The sequence below is a fragment of the Lycium ferocissimum genome, chromosome 5 (assembly GCF_029784015.1).
Source record: "Lycium ferocissimum isolate CSIRO_LF1 chromosome 5, AGI_CSIRO_Lferr_CH_V1, whole genome shotgun sequence".
Lineage (NCBI taxonomy): Eukaryota > Viridiplantae > Streptophyta > Magnoliopsida > Solanales > Solanaceae > Lycium > Lycium ferocissimum.
In genome coordinates, this window is record NC_081346.1 from 23,103,608 (window position 1) to 23,121,023 (window position 17,416).

The following is a 17,416-nucleotide window of genomic DNA, read 5'->3' on the forward strand; positions in this document are numbered from 1 at the left end:
ATAAAAGCACAAGGAAAGTAAGTAGTATTATATATTCAAATTTCAGGGGAGGTTTGTGTAATTGTCAAAAAAAAAAACACGAACAAAGAGAAATAAATAGAAATTAGTAGTACATAATTTGTTTTATTTTTCTGTCACTTTCAAGTACTAAGTTGCTCTACACTGTCCATATCAAAGAAAGATTACTCTGCTACAAATATATTATCAACCAAATTAGAAAATGAAAAAAAATATAATTGACCGTTAGATCATAATCACACGTATACGGCAAGACGTAGATTGCATTGTACGTGAGCCATACACCTCCATAAAAGCAACTACTGCTACAATGGGAATTAGATAACGGAAACAATAAAGAAATTAAAAGAAGGAACACACAATGGAATCCCAACTTTAATTATTTCATAATTATAAAATTTATTTCCGTGCTTCATAGTAATAATTACTACTACTATCATTTATTGTTAAATTCTTTCATTATACTACTACCATTCTGGTTGCATTTGTAACGAAAAGTTAGGTGAAACAATTTTTGGCAAAAAAGAATTTCAAGTTTTGAAAATGTGTTGTTCGATAGTTTTTGCAACAAAAGTGACATTTTTTCCCCAGTATTTTAATTCTTCTTCTCTAAAAAAAGGTTGTTTTTCAATTTTTCCAAAATTCAAAAATCTTTTCCTCGTTAAAAAAAAAAAGAAGCAACAACTTTCATGCAAATATAATTCAAAATTTGAAAATATTTTTAGCCAAAAAAAAAAAAAAATTCAATTTGTTATATTCCAAATGCAACTTTAGTTTTTCAGGAATACGCGCGGTGGTTAGTTATCAAATTTGAATGCTACTCACTAACCCTCAAATTTAGTAAGTCTTGTCACTAGCAACGATTAATTTTTTTTTGTATAGCTTCAATAGTTCACTAAAAGCGTTTTAGTATATATTGATCAAAAAATACTTTTATACATATTAATCAACAATAACAACAATAAATATCAATGTAATTTCACAAATGTGGTCTAAGAAGGGTAGAATGTACACACACTTTACTCATACCTGAGGCAGAGAGGCTTTTTCCGAACGACCCTCCGCCCAAAAAAAGCAACAACAACATATCCAGTGTTAAATTAGTCTAACAAAAAAGTATTTCATTGCAAATTAATTTCTCAATAAAACATGGAAATATACGCAATAGACTAGTAATTTATTTTATAGTAAGGAAATGAGTCATTTAATATTAAATTGTTTTACTGTGGGACACCTCTTTTTCCACTCCAGTGGTGTTTCTCTCTCTTACTTAGCAGCTCTTCTCATCATTCCTCTCTCTCTAAACACCATCTCCATTCTTACGCGATCTCTTCAACATAATAATAACTTTCTCTCAATTCATATTCTTCAACTTCTCTTTCTCTCTCTATTTCTCGGCAAAATCTCGTAGCGGGGAAAAGGAAGTTGAGATTTTTCTAGGGTTTCATTTGAGCTAATATTACTTGAATTGGATTCAATTTCAAGCGAGTTGTTTGTGCTCGATTATTTGATAGTCGAGCACTTTAATGGTGAGATTTTTGGTGATCTTTCTTTTCTATTTTTAGCAACTTATTTCAACCTGTTAAACAATGTTAAGTAATACTTGCTTTTTTACTAGTTTTAAGTGCATTGTTAGTGTTTTAGATCTGCCTGGAAAGGCTATATATTTTGAGTTTTGATCAGTAGCATCATCTATAAAACTTAACCGAACCAAGTTGATTTATTTCTAATGGGGAACACTAGTTGATTAACCATGGTTAAGTGATAAGAGTATTATGTAAAAGATACATTTTATCTAACTATTGGTGTTTGATGAAAACACGGGGAGATGGCAAGAAATGAAAAGTTATATTCTTTGCTGGGACTTATGAAGAAAGATTGGGTATAGGAGATTTCATAATAATTTCTCTCACCAGTTGTGTTTGGCGTGGATGATGAGCTGAGGATTCTCCCATATAAAGAGACCCAATAGTCTTTGAAATGGGAAAAAAAGCACGTTGAGAGGCGGTAAAAGAAAATATATTTTGATTCCACCCTTTCAAGATTGGTGTCAGAAGGACTTATAGGAAAGGGAAAAAAATTGATGTTAGAAGGGAGTATTTCTTTGAATTGGATCATGGGTACTATTTCATGTTCATGGCTGATTAGTGTTTAATTGGTTTGCTAGGAATTCTTTTGTGAAATTTCTTAGTACCTGTCAAAAATAAGTAAATAAAGAATCTGAGTGGGAATTTCTGTTTTATTATATAGATGATCTTAGGTGAAAGTTAAATTGTTGGAACCAAACTATCTGTTTATGCGGACCAATAGGAGGTGAAAAAAGGTTTGAACGTGTGATGTTAGTTGTGGTTGTCCAGACTCTTAACCCCTTGGCCTCAAATTGATTCTTCTCACGTTCTTTTTTTGATGAACTGGTGTAAGTATTGGTTACCGTCTTCAGAAACAGCCTCTCTACCTCTCACAGAGATCACACTAGGTATGTTGTTGTTGACCTAAGTATTGGTTACCATAGTTGTATCATGAAGCTGACTGCTTTAGTTGACTAATTCTTTCATCTGTAACACTGTAAGTATGTCCTCGGTCGTGGTGACACACAATGATCAATCCTGAAAGATCGCTCTTCCGTATAAGGATGCCCGCCGCCACACTGATCATATGGGGGGTGTGGGGGGACTGCGAGGCTGATAGTTTATCTGGGGCATATCAAATTCATGCCTGTATTGGAATATTTTTTATGTAATATTTATCTTCAGAAATGGAGGGATTGACATATGCATTATCGCAATGGATTAAGTGTCTATTTTCTTCAAGTTCTTAACTTAATTATGCTTGTCTCTTTCTGCTTGCAGGTTTATTGTCCAATAAAAGGCTGGATATTTGAAAATTATGTTGTAGTAAGTTGTATCGATTTTGCTGCTTTTTAGCTCAAGGAGATATGCCTTCATGGTGGAAGTCATCATCAAAAGATGCTAAGAAGAAAGCATCAAAAGAAAGTTTTATTGATACATGGCATCGCAAGTTTAAGGGTCCAGCTGAAGTTAAATCTCCCGGTAAATCAGGAGGTTCTCGAAGGCATAACAGTGACATTGCTTCTGAGAAGGGTTCTCTGTCCCAAGCACAATCAAGAGCGTCATCACCTTCCAAACATGTATCAAGAAGTCAAAGCTTTGCTGAAAGGCCTCTGGCCCAGCCACTACCACTTCCAGGTCTGCGTCCAGCAAATGTAGGTAGGTCGGACTCTGCAATCAGTGCATCAGCAAAGTCCAGAGTAGAGAAGGCCTCAAAGCCATCCTTGTTTCTGCCTCTCCCCAAGCCTGCATGCATCAGGCGCAGACTGGACCCAGATACAGATGGAGAGCTTGTCTTTGCCTCTATTTCAAGCGAGTGCTCTATTGAGAGTGATGATCCTATTGATTCACGTCAACGTAGTCCACTTGCATCTGATTATGAAACTGGGAGCAGAACTGCTGCTGGTAGCCCTTCCAGGTTAGCAACCGTAGAAGGTCATTCAGAAGAAAATTTGGTCATTATAGATTCTTTTCTTTCATAAGTCAGCTCCTTTTCCTTTGGCGGGCCTTAATTGCTTTGGGTTGTGGTTTTTCTTGTTAAAAAATTTGGTGCTTGCTGTTGATATGTAATTATACTACCTTGATTGACACAATTCTTTTTCTTGTTGGTTTTGAAGAGTTGTTAAGGATCAATCTGCAGTTGGACAAATTAGCTCGAAAGAAACGACAAGACCAATTAGTCTTTCGCCAAGTAGAAATGTTTCCTCTGTATCTCCTAAAAGACCTTTAGGTAGTCACGTGCCCAACCTACAGGTCCCTCCTCCTGGAACCTTTTGCAGTGCTCCTGATAGTTCTATGTCAAGTCCTTCTAGAAGTCCTATGAGATCTGCTGGAAGTGAGCAAGTTACTAGTTCTACTTTATGGGCAGGAAGGGCTTATCCAGATCTTCCTTCACTTGGATCTGGCCATTGTTCAAGCCCTGGGTCAGGTCAGAATTCTGGACATAATTCAATGGGAGGAGATATGTCGGGACAACTGTTTTGGCAGCCTTGTAGAGGAAGTCCAGAGTACTCCCCTATTCCTAGTCCTAGGATGACAAGTCCGGGACCTAGCTCGAGAATTCACAGTGGCGCTGTCACACCAATTCATCCGAGGGCTGTAGGTGGAGCCTCTGAATTGCAGACTAGTTGGCCTGATGATGGAAGACCACAAAGTCACCCGTTGCCTCTTCCTCCTTTGACAATCTCCAACTCTTCGCCGTTTTCACATTCCAATTCAGTTGCAACTTCTCCCTCGGTGCCCCGAAGTCCAGGTAGAGCCGAGAACCTTGCTAGCCCTGGCTCTCGTTGGAAAAAAGGAAAATTGCTGGGAAGAGGCACATTTGGACACGTTTATGTTGGTTTTAATAGGTACATTCATTGACCATGGCTTATTGAAGTAAATACAAATCTGAAATGTTACTTATGACGTGCCATTGGCAAGTCCAATTCAAAGATTGATAGCCTGAAGATTTGTTTAATACCTGACCTTGTCTATCTGCAGTGATAGCGGTGAGATGTGTGCAATGAAGGAGGTTACATTATTTTCAGACGATGCAAAGTCAAAGGAAAGTGCAAAGCAGTTGGCACAAGTAAGTTTATCTTATAGTGAGCAGTCTATGAAGGTTTAATGCTTGTGGACTGCTTAGAGTTGTTGGTTCCTGAGTCATAATATATTCATAAGTTTTCATTTTTAGTATGCTCTTATGTTCAAGTATTTTGCAGGAGATTGCATTGTTAAGCCGATTAAGGCATCCAAACATTGTTCAGTACTACGGGACAGAAACGGTGAGCTTCAAACAAACTTAGCAGCCTTCTCAATTAAGAACTTGACATTTTAGTTACTGTTAAATAATTTGGTTCAAAATCATAACACTCCAAATCTTAGTCGCAAGATCTAAGCAGGGAACAATTGTAAACCTTATCATATGAGAGCTATATATGTTTGCTTGCTAAACTTTTTGATGTTTATGAGTTGTCATTTCTTCTGAATTGTTTACCTCAATCAGGTTGGCGATAAACTGTATATTTACTTGGAATATGTATCGGGTGGGTCCATTTATAAGCTTTTACAAGAATATGGCGCATTTGGAGAGGCAGCGATCCGTAGTTATACTCAACAAATCTTATCTGGCCTTGCATATTTACATGCTAAAAACACAGTGCATAGGTAATAATGTTTTTTTGGTTGGGTCATTTTTTGTAAAGTATCATTCTTTTAGCTGTAAGACCCTTATTGTCTAACTCTGCATTTTCGTAGAGATATCAAAGGAGCAAATATTCTTGTTGATCCAAATGGGCGCATAAAGTTAGCAGACTTTGGAATGGCAAAACATGTAAGACTTCTAAGGGTATTATATTTTTGGCTGATTGCGATTGCTGTATGAAATAATCAATTGGAGATAGCATATGCCTTTTCCCCCCTTCCAGATCTGCTCTTCCATCTTAATAACATTGCTGTTGGAATGGATAAATCTTTTTCTAATCATCTAACTTCTTCCTTGCTTTTGGAGCGGTAATTGATAAATACAGACTTTAATCCATTAAGTAATGCACTGGTGTTATTGTCTACCCTGTATAGGATACTTTACCGTCTGTGGGTGTGCTCTTCAGGCGGAGCCTCATTTCTTAAATTTTATAATCACAAATTTGCAGATTACAGGGCAATCATGTCCATTGTCATTCAAGGGAAGCCCTTACTGGATGGCCCCCGAGGTCAGGATTTGATTTGGGAAGTATTTTAAAGTTCTTTTAATGTGCCTTGGTTCCTTATAATTTGACTCCAAAGTGCCTCTTTACTGTTGTTTCAGGTTATAAAGAATTCTAGTGGGGCTAACCTTGCTGTTGATATATGGAGTCTTGGGTGCACTGTCTTAGAAATGGCTACATCAAAGCCTCCTTGGAGCCAGTATGAAGGGGTGAGTAACTTGGTCGAGAGAACATTATTTGAGCATTTCCTGCCTTGTTTTTCTTCTGGAAATTTTCTGGAGATTAACGCTTTGCCATAATTTAGTTTGAGATTGCAAGTTGTGCAATGCTAGTTCATTCCCTTAACATATAATATGTGGTGTTTGATGTCTTCTGGCCCAAAGGTTGCTGCTATGTTTAAGATTGGAAATAGTAAAGAACTCCCAGCTATACCAGAACAGCTCTCAGATGAAGCAAAAGATTTTGTGAGGAAGTGCTTGCAGCGTGAGCCGCGTCATCGTCCTACTGCTGCTCAGCTATTGGAGCATCCTTTTGTGAAAAATGCTGCAACTCTGGAGAAGCCAAATATTCCTCCATGTGCAGGATCAAATGGCGTAAAATCTCCGGTACAGTTCTTTTTATTTTGGTCTTCTTTTCTCTCCGTTGATAGGACATTGCTAGTCCTTTCTCTTCATCTTCAGAAACAGGAAGGCTATGCTGATGATACTGGTAAAAGTGCACTGGCATATTTATTCTTCTGTATCCACAAAATGATGAGTGATATAGTGTATTATGGATCAGCAATTAGTTTTGGCAAAATTAACTGATTGGTTACATATATCCAAGAGTCAAGCTTTCTTTATTTGAAATCTGTTGATGGAATATATTCTTAAGGTTCTTTCCTGGTTAAGATTAGTTTCTTGGAGCTCGTACAGTACCAATCTCATATGTCGATAATAATGTACTGGAATATGTATTCAGTTCTATGAAACGGGTCGTTTCCCTTTTTTTTTTTTTTTTTTTTTTTTTGGGAATAAGGTAACATTGAAACGGGTCGTTTCCTTCTGGAGAAGTAAATAATTTAACTGGTATGTAAATATGGCCAAGGTTTTATATTGTTTGATGTGTAGCCATATAATCTGTGTACTCGAATTTGTAGCTTATTCTCAACAGTTCCTGGCTAGTGGAAGAGACGGGTCCTTATGATAAGGAGCGTATTTTTCTTCACCTAGTAGTTTCCATTATCTTTTTTTTGTGAACTGTGAGACTTTTTTTTTTGGATATGAATCTTTTAACAGTCGGAAATACTTAAAAAGTGACAAAAGGAAATTACTAAGACAAGCTCATTGCAAAAAAGGAACCGTGAGAAACTTTCTACTTGCTGACCAGTTGCATTGCGTTCTATCCTGCAATCTCGTTTGTCTTTGCTTTCTTGAAGGTGCAATTTGCTTGCCCCTCATGTCATTTGTAGTATTCAACCTCAAGTAAGGTTGGTGAGCTTAGTTCTTGTTATCTTCTTGATTAATAACAGAGTAAAAGCCTCACCCTTCGGAAAGGGGAAAAAAAAAAATATAAAAAGAGAAAGTATAGGTGAACCTCTACAATTTTTTTTAAAAAAAAAGAAAGAGAAATTGAGTTACTTTTAGCTTCTTGATTCATTTTAGTGTAAGCTGGGCGGATCTAGTGTATACTGTATAACTTATGGGTTCATTCAAACCCAGCAGCTTTGGAGGGAGGGAGCTTTTATCTTTAAGAAAATGAAATTTAGATGGAGGATTCCCATGTCGCTGGATATCTGAAACGGTGATGCATATTAATGCTATCACACTGTTTGCTGTATCAATAGATGTAATATCTTTGTTCTAGCACCAGTATGAGGGAGCATGCTTCCTCAGAACAGACGGTCTTCTCTAGTCCATGTTGGAATGTCTAATAGAGAAAGGACTAAGAGCCCGTTTGGATTGGCTTATAAGTTGCCTATAAGCTGTTTTCAGCTTTTTTGAGTGTTTGGCTGGCCAGCTTAAAGCCATTTTGTGCTTAAAATAAGCCCAAAAAATTAATTGGGCCCGTTTGGCTTAGCTTATCTAAAGCAGCTTATAAGCTGAAAACAGCTTATAAGCTGCTTTTTTTAAGCCCATCCAAACAGGCTCTAAATCATCCCCTAAAGGAAGGGGAGAGCAAAGATTAATTGCTACTATATTAAATTCATGATGTCTGAATGTGTAGAATAGTAATTCCAAGTGAAATTTACACTACGATGTAAACATTATAGATCTCCATCTTGGACTTCTTTGGCATGGCTTAATCTTATCGGTGTGTTCTTTATGAATCTTAGGGCATTGGACAGGCAAGGAATATCCCTACATCAGAATCAGAAAGACTTGCAATCCACTCATCCAGAGTGTCAAAATCTAATTTCCACTGCAGGTCTTTTCTCATGATCATTTTAAATTACTTGTATTCTCTAATTCTTAATTGAGAATCTTTCAAAAGAAAGCAGTTGCCATTCAAATTTTAATTCTGAATATACTAGAGAAAATAATGAAGGTAGTACTCATCTTTTATGATCACTGATATTCTTCTTTGATCTCCAGTGACATCCACGTTACAAGAAACATATCATGCCCTGTCTCTCCAATTGGTAGCCCTCTTTTACATCCAAGGTCACCTCAACACCTAAATGGGAGGCTGTCTCCCTCACCCATATCAAGCCCTATCACCATGTCTGGCTCATCAACACCACTCTCTGGAGGGACTGGTGCTATCCCATTTCATCACCTTAATCAGTCAGTTTACTTACAGGAGGCAGCACCACTTCCACAGAGTCCTTATATGAATGGACCTTCTTACTGGGATCCTGATGTTTTACGAGGGCCACCGTCAGGATCTCATGCTTTCCGGGAATTGGCATCCTCTCAAAATGATGCTCCTGGAAAGCAGTTCGGGAGGCCCACAGGAGGAGAGCTTTATGATGGGCAGTCAGTGCTGGCCAATCGGGTGTCTCAGCAACTCTTGAGGGATCATGTGAAATTGGTTCCTTCACTAGATCTAAACCCTTGCCCTCCTTTGGAAGGTCGCACAGGTGAAGCGTGAACATTCACGGGAAAGTTTCCAGTTTCATTGTTTACTATCAGTGTATCTTGGTAACTTTGAAGGAAGCTGATTTGCACAATAAGGATCCACCAGGGGGAAACTTGGAAATAAAATAGCATCTTGAGCAGAACTTTATCAATTGTCGATATCAATCAGCTGATCTTATCACCTCCTCCCTCCCTTGGGTCTAGTGTTAAAAAGATGAAGCTTACTTCCCAGTGAATCTTTTGACCACCTTCATTGTAGCATCTGTGGACAGTGAAGCGGTTTGTAAAATGTGGAGTGCCTAAGATCGGATCTGATAACCAAACCTGAGCCATGAAAGGAGAGTTTTGCACGTGGAAGCTAGCTTCAAGTGATTCAATGTACAGCTGATCCTTCAAAATGACATTTGTGGTACCAAACTTGTATATTTATGCTGTCCCATAGAAGAGAGAACAAAAGAAGCAAGCGTGGAAATTAAATAGAATTGGGGGGGGGGGGGGGGCTTGGGGTTGCTGTACAGTGAACAATGTAACTGAAAATATTGCTGATACTGTTGATTAAACAATCAAAGATGACAGCACATTTATTTTCTGTAGTTTGTCTTTATGGCTGTTGCTGGATTCTCACAGAGTCAAACTTTGAGTATGTCGTAATCCAGAAGACGTTTGACGCGTGGCCCATCTTTTTGTGAATGCACAAGAGTTGGAGATTATATCAGTTAATGGGACTTAGATTACGATAGCAAAATCAAACGCCATGGATACACCATTAAAGGAAGCGGGTTGCTGATGTGAGTTCGAACTCTATTTCAAACCAACACTCTGTTATTTAAATGGAAGAGAGTAAACGTGAGTTCATGATTCACTGTATTTTGAATCGTACTTCTACAGGTCAAAAAAATCTCACTAACAAAAATGATAGTAAAAATTACAATGATCCAGAGCTGCTGTTTTAAGGGTCACATGCATTCGGGGCATCATTTAAGAGACTCCTCCCAATGCACAACATGGGAATGAGCCCAAGACAAGGTTCAGGGATTCCCAGTGTTGTAATCTTGCAAACAAGATACACAGATCAGTATAAAGTGAATGCTGGTACACGGCAAAGAACTTAATGTGCAAAACCCATTGACACAAAAGCAAGGTTTAAAATCGCATGCTATATGTTACCCAACTAAACTCATGGTAAAATCCCACAATCTTTTTGCCAATCCAGCATCGTTAGCTAGGGGACTCGCCTCAGCTATGTTGCAGTTCGCATAATATTTGCCACTTACACCTTTAACATCAGGATGCAAAGCCACATAGCATGTTGTTGCAGCTCCCTGAAACCACTTTCACAAGACAACATCAGCAAATAGAGGATTCCGTCAAGAAACTTATGGAAAGAACATTTTCGCCTATGAAACAGAAAAAGGTGCACGAATAGAACAGCCAAAACTAAAGTTTTTCTTGTCTTTATGACTTCTGAAACTTTGATTCATGACAGCTATTCATACCTGCCAAAGAGATTTAATTCCCTTACCCTCCATGATCACCTGTGTGGGTAAGGGAATGAAATCTCTTTGGCACGTATGAAATCTCTAGATTTGCTAGCTACTTCCACAAGATCACAGACTTGAAGCTATGACAGTAGAAGTGGAAAAAAGAAACGGCCAGTGAGGTACGCTACTTTAAAAACTAAAAAATAAAGGATGACAAACCGTACTTTCCTCTTTCAGTACTGCTTATTCATAATCTTCTGAAGAAGGATTGGTTGCATAGTATCTAGAGCAATTGGGTCTTATTCCAACCAGACTTTGTTCAAGGAAAAATAACAGTAGACTCTTGATATCTTATTCTATTTGGGATATAACCCATGAATCATGATTTTAAAGTTAAATTCAAATTCTAGCAAACCAAGTGTCTTTAGATGTTTCATTCTCAGCTTTCCATTTCCCTTGTGTGTTTGTTAAAGATTTTTCTTGCTACACATAGTCTAAAACAAAAGAATTTAATAGGACTTCCAGCACTCCACAATTACCTGCTGAACATTTTTCATCACATGCTTGCCAATGACATTAACAATGCCTGCATCACATCGAGAAAGACAGTGGATAAATACAATGTCATTTTTTAGAAAAGAAAAAAACGTGAACACCTTCCACGCAGAAAGGATACTAGTGACAGGACCTCAAAGTACTTATCCTTTATTCTCAGGGTCTGTGAATTTGAAGGGACATATTGACCAAATTATGAAGATGTTGATGAAAGTCATAAAATAAAGTAGCAGAAATCCAGTTAGTTTTCTGTTAGATATAAATCTTGATTATACTTCTCTTTAAACAAAAATTGTATATCCGTGGAATTCGGTAAGGCAAAAATGTGTTTTCATCATCCATCAACTCTACTTTCTATGATTTTGTTACCCTGGATTAACATGGTACCTTATAAGTTGATGCTTGGTTGCTCTGAGACTATGGAGAATCAGTAAGGTGCTCTGAAGGGGAAACTTTCTAGTTTCAAAGGTAAACGAAGATACTGCCCTGCAGTATATTGATTCATAAATTCATTTCTAATACTTATTGGTTACTTACAATAGATAACCCGGAATACAACATGGCACAAAAGATCTGAGAGAGGATCTTTAGTTTATTTCAAAATGCCCACAAAGAGCATTTTGAGCAGTAACAAGATAGATGAAGGATAAATAGGCATGCAACCAAGAGCTTATAAGTTTGACCAAAGGCAGTGACCCCATCATCTAGCTCCATCAAATGTAAGTAACAAGTTCACAAACTTTAGTAAAGAACAAGACATAAGCAACACTGAGAAGGCCCACTATGGACAGTTAACAAGGGCTTCGAACCAGATTTGACTTGTTAGATGGTTACCAAGCTCGTGGGAGGATCATCTGGGTAGTGTTATTCGTTCTCAACACCAGCAAATTTAACTTAAATCCTAGCCTATAAAGTCATGAAGCAACATGCCTTTTCCTTTCAATTCTTTAAATTGCTTCGATTTGATTTTTGAGGTCATGCTTTAGCGGGTACCACAAGCATAATCATGACAGTAAAATAATCTTAAACTTCGCATTAATGAATTAGGAGGATCTGTTGCTTTTTCATAGACATTCAGCTGTCTTTTTGACATTTTGGCCAATGTTCCCTTTTTCTTTTCAAGTACAAGACTTATATAAACCTATGAAAAAAGTGAAATCTGGCACTGTACAAATACCAAAGAAGCACGATTTTAGACATTTGCAGTAATGTCGAGTATACCATTCAGTTGAGCTTTATATGTAGCACCCATGCAGACTCAGAAGTCAAAGAGATTACCACTGATAATGTTGTGCTGACGGAAAAGGTTGGTGGCAATGGCTCCTGGGTGAAGCGAATTTGCCGTGATCTCCATACCCTCATCCTTTTCAAGCAAATGACCAAATTATTATTCTTAAAATGGATAAAGAGCTTATCAGCTACTTATACTTGGTACCGTTGTCAAGCAAGGTACCAAAAGGTTCTGTAAGCCTAGTAATATTAGTTAAAGAGAGGATTCAATATAACTACTTCACGCCTAATCAGAAAAGAAGAGGGAGAAACCTTTGACAGTGTCTATTCTAGGAGTACGGTACTTTAATGTTTGTAAGATAAAAATTGCAACTCAAGAAGTATAAAATGCAATATCACAGGCACTGTAATGGATGATGCCTCCTTGAAAACATTTGTAGCAAATGCTGAAACTTATAGGTTTGTATTAAATGCTTGTTTAGCAGAAAGTACATTGAGAAAACACTTCTACCATTATGGTATGCCACTTAAAATCCTCAATCTACTCCAGGAAAATTTCTACAGTTGAAGAGGTTTCAGTCTTCATGGTAAATCCATTTGAAAATTACCAGGTCAGGGATGATAGAGTCAAATTTGACATATTTATATAACATACTTGTATAGTCTGGTGGATTATATTTTACCAAATGTATTAGAAAAGGTCAATCTTCAAATACATTAAACTGTTAACTTGATCAGTGCGTACCTTTAGACGTCTAGCAAGTTCATTAGCATGCAGCACATTGGCAAGCTTTGACTGACCATATGCAGATAGGCTATTATACCTGAGGATCATTCATCCACATAAGACAAAGTCCGGTGTCAATTTTTCTAAACATAAGCACATTTCATCTATTTTCTGAAAACAACACAAATACATACTCCTTATGACTACAGATAAATGATCAATTACTTTGGCTAAAACATCTTTGTCCCTCACATCACCGAGAATTGGGCACAATTATTGTCCGAATTTTAAATTCGTGTAGGGCATAAATATTTTCCAATAGTCATTGAAAATAGCACTGTTATAATGCTTTTTCATTCGAACATGGTCGGTGATAGAGACAACAACGAAATTAGGGCCTGTTTCTCACAGATGCACAGTCCCTATGAGAGAGATTGGGAGAATCGCAAAGATAAGTTTCTTATGCTTTAGTTCTTTACAGATACTCTGTGCAGTGCATACAACATCTTCTACCAATGATGGACACTAATATATACATTAGGCAAATTTAGGGAAGAAAATCAAAGACTTAACACCTAAAGAATTAGCACTCAAAAGATATGTCAGACTATAGCATGTTCACCCAGATTGATCATTAATCTTGTTAAACCGAATCCCTTCATTGTAAGAAAATTTGTGGCGGCGTGAGGAGACATTAACAATTCTTCCTTCTTTTCTACTCTGACAGGCCGTTCTTTTCATGACGTCCAGCAATAAATTTGTTAGAAGTGGCCTGCAATAAAATATACTTCGTCAATCATCCTCTAGAGTGATGTAGTTCGACCTCAGTATCACCAAAAACATAATTTGCCCACAAGATGTCATTAAGTTATGCAGAAATCTAAGAATACAGAACCTTATCAAACAAATGACTACGAAATTAAAACATTAGCATTCACACTAAAAACACCAACTACTGTGCCTGCATTAAATTTAGATGATGTTTAAATCTAGGAACATACAACCTCGTAAATTAAGGACTATGGGCACCAAAGACAAGGGAGTAACAATGTAAACATAAACTGAGCGTCTGAGCCAATTTTGGCTGTAAAGACAAGGTAATCATCTAAAATCAAGCAAATCAATAATTGGTCATCAAAGTAAGTCTAACAAGCAGGATATACATTGTTAGATGATACACACTTAGCCCAAATAATTGACCTCATAACTCCAGTGTTTAAGGCCTGGATATTTGTGTTACCTTGTATTAACCATATCATCTCCAAAGGAAGATACCCAGTCCTATTATTCTCATTTTCTTTGATTATTTTGTTTCAGTGTTAAGTAGTGGGAAATGCCGTGCATCTTACCAACATGGTTTGTTGCAAATTGCAGCTCAATCTTATCCTTGGAAAGTGCGAATGGGGTTGCCATGATTCCTGCATTGTTACTTGCCACAAGAGTGAAATTATCTAGTTATTTCTGTGCACACCAGTCTGCCTAAAAGAAAGTTAAAGCACAAGTACCATGAATACAAATGTAAGTTCTGTTCACCCTAGATGTTGTGCGAGGAAGGCTGAACATGATAATATCATCTGTAGCTTATTTACCAGCACACTGAACTTCGCTGAATCAGCAACCAAATCTAAATAGCCTTGGATTCCGTCTGTTGGCTTTTTTAGTTGTATTAAGTTATAGGAATATGCAACTGTTATTACCTATGATGAATAATCCCTTCTTGAGCCAAGAAAAAATAATAAAAAGGGGTCGTCAATAGAGTGAAAACTGATCTTAGAAATTAGTATAACAGATTACTTTAAATTTCAAAATGTCAGGAATTTTACTTTTGTGTCATCTGAATCTTGTGAAGGAACACGAAAGAGAGAACTGGAACTGTCCAAAAATTTGCATTAGTTAGTGATAGAAATTGCATGCTTTTAAAAACTGAATGTTGATTTTGTATTGTCTGAGTTTTATAATTGAAATATGGAAGAGTGATCTCCATATTTATATTGACATCACAGAGAAACAGAAAACTTATCATATGTACAGCAGACAAGGAAAAATATGGAGATTAACCAAATAAGTTCCATTATGTCACATTCAAATATGGAGTTACAGTACATCGGAGATGATTCCTGTGATATTTATCGACTCAGCTATTCATTTTGGTGTTAAAGTCTAGTTATATTGACTTAAAAATAGTATAGAATATAGTTTGGAACTTAATGTACTAAGTAATTTCTTTTCTACATTTCTTAAAATCATACTAGAAATTCTATTTCAACATTTAGATTAGGTAATTGACCTGGAGCATGCTGTGTTTGAGAACTAACACATAACAACGGTTAGCTTCCCTTGGTGTCATATTAACTTCTTACTTTTCTCTTGTTTCAGTGTTCACATACATACATCTATAGTTTGTGCCCGGGCCACCAGACCTGTTCTGAGAACTTAATAGAAATAGAAATGTGCATAAGACTCACATCAGATATGTGTGATTTCTCTAATACAGGGTTCTGGTTTTCAGAGACTTCAGATTAAGCACACAGCTTCAACCCACTCAACATCAGTAGCTAACGTACTTCCATCCTGACCAAGTACTACTTAACAAACTAATGAAGAGGTCATAGTATGTTATTTTTTATTAAGTACGCCTAATACAGTTTTACTAACTCTAAATCATGAAAAGAAGGCACAAATAGCAATACTCAAAATTGCTTTGCTATGCATTTACGTAGGAGTATAAAAAGTAACCAAAACAAAAGAAGTCTACACTTATCCAACTTCATCTTACATAAGCAGGTTTAGAGGAAGGCCTAAAGAATTGTAATTTGATGCGAAATTCCTCACAGAAGCAAGTGAACTGAGATCCAACTCCAAGGCATCAATCTTAGCTTCTGGGACATCTCTAATAATTGCCTCTTTAACCTGTTTTCCAGCAGAGATATTCCTGACCCCCATAATTACATGCACACCCCGCAATGCAAGAACACGTGCAGTTTCAGCACCAATTCCACTTGATGCTCCTGTTTAATGATCACCGATATAAAAGTGTAAGTGGTAGCAAGTATCCACAAAGACAATGAGAACACTGAGACACGGTGAATTTTTAAATACAAGAACAACATCTATGCCTCAATCCCAAGCGAGTTGGGGACAGCTAAATGAATCGTCCATACGTATTCTGCTCTATTTGGGATCTTCTCATTCCATAGTATCATACTAGATTCATGCAAAATAACACGGCTAGTTCTTCTTTGTGAAATATACAACTGAGGAAGTATACAATACATGAAACTGTTTCAAAACAAATTTACATCTCAACAGGGATGATAGTCCTTCCCTGGACCCACGCATCGCGGGAGGCTTAGTGCACCGGGCTGCCCCTTTTCTTACACAGTGGCGGAGCCACATGTATCCAAGGCTTCGCTGGAAAATTGTAGTGTAGATTAGTGATTTTTTTTTATGTATATACCCTATGAGTTGAATCCCTTTAATTTCTGTCCAATGTTTACCTTTTCATATTTTGACACCCCTACGTAAAAATCATAGTTCCGCCACGAACAATATACATATAACATATTATGAGTGGCCTGAGTTGAGGCAAAAATTGCACCTTTCTGCTTTAATTCTGATTCATCAAGAAAATTAGAAATCAGAATTGTATTATGCAAAATCTATTTTAATACTAAACCAAGAAAGAAACATATTAACAATGAAGGCAATTGTTACTGGAAATAAAAAAGAAGAAGAAATGGGCAGGTAAAATTTCCCTACAAACTCAGTATGGAAAAATAGAAAGAGAGTTAAGTACCAGTAACAATGGCAGTAAGAGTAGAGCCATCAATTCCTTGAGTTACTTCCTCAGCTGTTGAGTTTGATGAGAAACCAGAAGGACCCTTTTTGCTAAGAAACCACATTGGCATGCTTCTTCCTTTTCTCAAAGCAACAACTTTAAAAACACCAACTTTGTCAGATTAATCTTAAGCTATCCTCTTTCTTTTTCTTGGATTTTTCCCTTGGCTGCTTCTGCCACACTGGGACATATTTATATAATATTTTGACCAAATATTCACTTCATCCCAATTTATGCAGAGTATGTGATTGAGCATGATTTTTTTTTTAATTAAAATTTATGATTTAAAATGAATCATAAATAATTATGGTTATAGATCATTTCAACTTAAAAAATTAAAATCAAATTGTTTTTAATAAGGAAGTAAAGACGGACTAAAATGAAAATTATGACACTTAAATTAAAAGTCATGGAGTAAATGCTATTATTAATATTTGTTCTAGAGAGCTACGCACGATTATTTTTTTTTAAATAAATTGATTGTTATTATTTCATTATATGAAACAAAATTTAGACTTTTTTTTTCATTTTCAAAATTACATGAATATTGTGATGTACAAAAAACATTTCTACTATATATAAGGGAGAACCAAGGAGTATTTGTAGTCCTCACAAAAGTTTCCAATTTAATGTTAAAATTTTCAATTAATTACTTTTAGGTTCCAAATTTATTTTTAAGGTCAAATTTACTTTGTATTTTTATTGTCTACTTTTCATTATTTTGCTACTATATATAAGGGAGAATACCTATTT

General features: G+C 36.6%; 2 protein-coding genes across 2 annotated transcripts; one reads left to right on the top strand and one right to left on the bottom strand.

Annotated features, from left to right (window-relative positions):
- Window positions 1–1,251: 1,251 nt before the first annotated feature.
- LOC132056532 (mitogen-activated protein kinase kinase kinase YODA-like) lies at window positions 1,252–9,280 on the top strand. Its single transcript, XM_059448775.1, has 12 exons — window positions 1,252–1,547; window positions 2,868–3,504; window positions 3,704–4,435; window positions 4,569–4,656; window positions 4,790–4,852; window positions 5,074–5,234; window positions 5,325–5,400; window positions 5,720–5,779; window positions 5,875–5,982; window positions 6,157–6,378; window positions 8,088–8,179; window positions 8,347–9,280. Exons 2-12 carry the CDS (start codon window positions 2,954–2,956, stop codon window positions 8,843–8,845), a joined length of 2,652 nt encoding a protein of 883 aa, XP_059304758.1. The 5' UTR covers window positions 1,252–1,547; window positions 2,868–2,953; the 3' UTR covers window positions 8,846–9,280.
- A 432-nt stretch (window positions 9,281–9,712) lies between these two features.
- Window positions 9,713–16,837, bottom strand: LOC132056533 (short-chain dehydrogenase TIC 32, chloroplastic-like). Its single transcript, XM_059448776.1, has 8 exons — window positions 16,622–16,837; window positions 15,602–15,833; window positions 14,168–14,254; window positions 13,448–13,597; window positions 12,844–12,922; window positions 12,147–12,231; window positions 10,853–10,899; window positions 9,713–10,154 (listed from the first exon to the last, which is right to left on the bottom strand). The coding sequence occupies exons 1-8, from the start codon at window positions 16,731–16,733 to the stop codon at window positions 9,996–9,998; spliced, it is 951 nt and encodes a 316-aa protein (XP_059304759.1). The 5' UTR covers window positions 16,734–16,837; the 3' UTR covers window positions 9,713–9,995.
- Between the last annotated feature and the right edge of the window lie 579 nt (window positions 16,838–17,416).